We start from the raw sequence: 1,499 nt of genomic DNA, 5'->3' as shown, positions 1-1,499 counted from the left end.
TTTTTTTTTTTTTTGGAGAGATTTTCACTGTAGGGCGCGTGCGCTCGCCAGACAGACAGAGAGAGACAGAGAGACAGAAAGCGAGAAATCACCCCCCAGGGGGGATGGTCACGCCGCAATCCCTTCTCCTCCAGTCTCCTCTCGGGATCTTGGGCACGCACGCACACGCGCCCGGCGTGAGTTTTAAGCCGCCGGGTCCGGGACGCGAACCGCGGTCGACTACGTGGGAGTCCAGCGACATAGCCATTATGCTAACTGCTGGTTCCCCAGATGTGAGTTTTTGACAGTAACACAAAACTAGGAAAAGCCAATTCAAAGAAACCTAGTGTCTGAGCAACCACGGTATTTTCTTAATTAAAAAAAAAAAAAAAAAAAGTCAAGAATAGGTACTGAAAATGTTTTCCTCATCACTCATCTTCTAAACTGACTCCAAATGAGAATTCTTTATGTTTTGCGCAATGATTTTAAGACGAGTCAAGGTGACTATCTGAAGGGCAACACTCGCTTAGATGCACGGGTTCTTTTATATTTGTTTAAAACAAAAAAACAGCCTCTTAGTCATACCAAAAGAAACACACTTGTCCTTCACTATCAATAACAAATGCATTTGTTCAAAACTGTATTGAAGCATGCAGTTTCCTTTTCTTCAACAGAAGCAACTGCTCTGATTTTCTTTTCAATTTTTTTTATTAAAAATGTTTTATTTATATACGTCCATACTTTAAAAAATCAATACCATAGCCCGACATTCTGAAGCATTTAACTGCATGCATCATCATAAAAGGCATCACACAAAGGCAACTATATATCCAAAATATGCGCACAAATACCCTCACATTCAAGGGATAAAAGCACACACAAACACTACAGGGAAATAACTACAAAAGATATTACACTTCTACATCTAGATGAGCTCCTTTGTTATATAAATATGTCTTTTTTCAAAAAAAGAAAATATTCTGCAAAATCAGAATGCTTTACAGATTTTTTTTAAAATCAGGCATTATTAATGCAGATCAGCACAATTCTACATGACCAACCTCTCTGCTTGAACTGGACTCCCCACACCTTACTGAGGCCACAATTCCCCTGCACAAACTCCCACTCCGCCACCCCCCACACACGCCCAACTCCCCACCAACCTCACAGGGGTTCCTGGGCTGGTCCATGGAATCTGATGACATCACTCTCTCTTCCTTCCTGGAATTCTAAACCCTGCTGCTCTCCCCTTGCACACAGCTACCATCTCCATGGCAACCTCACCTCCTCCTGCTTCCCTATTGGCTTCATGAAGCAGGATACACAAAAAGGTTTTCCTTTCTCCCCCACCACCCGCCCCAAAAAATGATGCTTTCGACAGGAACCTGAGCTAAATTTAGCTAGTTGGGATTCAGAGTCCTATGACTAAGAAAACAGAGAAACGTCCTCCTTCATACATTACACCCTCCCTGTCACCCCCGCCCCAGAGTGGCTGGGTCCCCCCTCACCCCCCCCCCCAA

General features: G+C 43.6%; 1 protein-coding gene across 18 annotated transcripts in view; it reads right to left on the bottom strand.

Moving 5' to 3' along the window:
• The window catches only part of RBFOX2 (RNA binding fox-1 homolog 2), a 255,042-nt gene that overhangs the window by 253,193 nt on the left and 350 nt on the right, over positions 1 to 1,499 (bottom strand). The window contains exon 1 of one of the 18 annotated variants that reach the window (XM_027769022.1): positions 1,143 to 1,184. The exons of the other annotated variants lie outside the window; for them this stretch is intronic. Coding sequence (XP_027624823.1) covers positions 1,143 to 1,184 — 42 coding nt within the window. Of the gene's footprint in view, positions 1 to 1,142; positions 1,185 to 1,499 lie in introns of those variants that run through there. 18 annotated transcript variants of the gene reach the window in all.

Source organism: Tupaia chinensis, unplaced genomic scaffold, assembly GCF_000334495.1.
Source record: "Tupaia chinensis unplaced genomic scaffold, TupChi_1.0 Scaffold148234_1, whole genome shotgun sequence".
In the NCBI taxonomy this organism is placed as follows: domain Eukaryota; kingdom Metazoa; phylum Chordata; class Mammalia; order Scandentia; family Tupaiidae; genus Tupaia; species Tupaia belangeri.
Note: the sequence above shows the minus strand (reverse complement) of the source record. Positions and strands in the feature narration are given on the sequence as shown.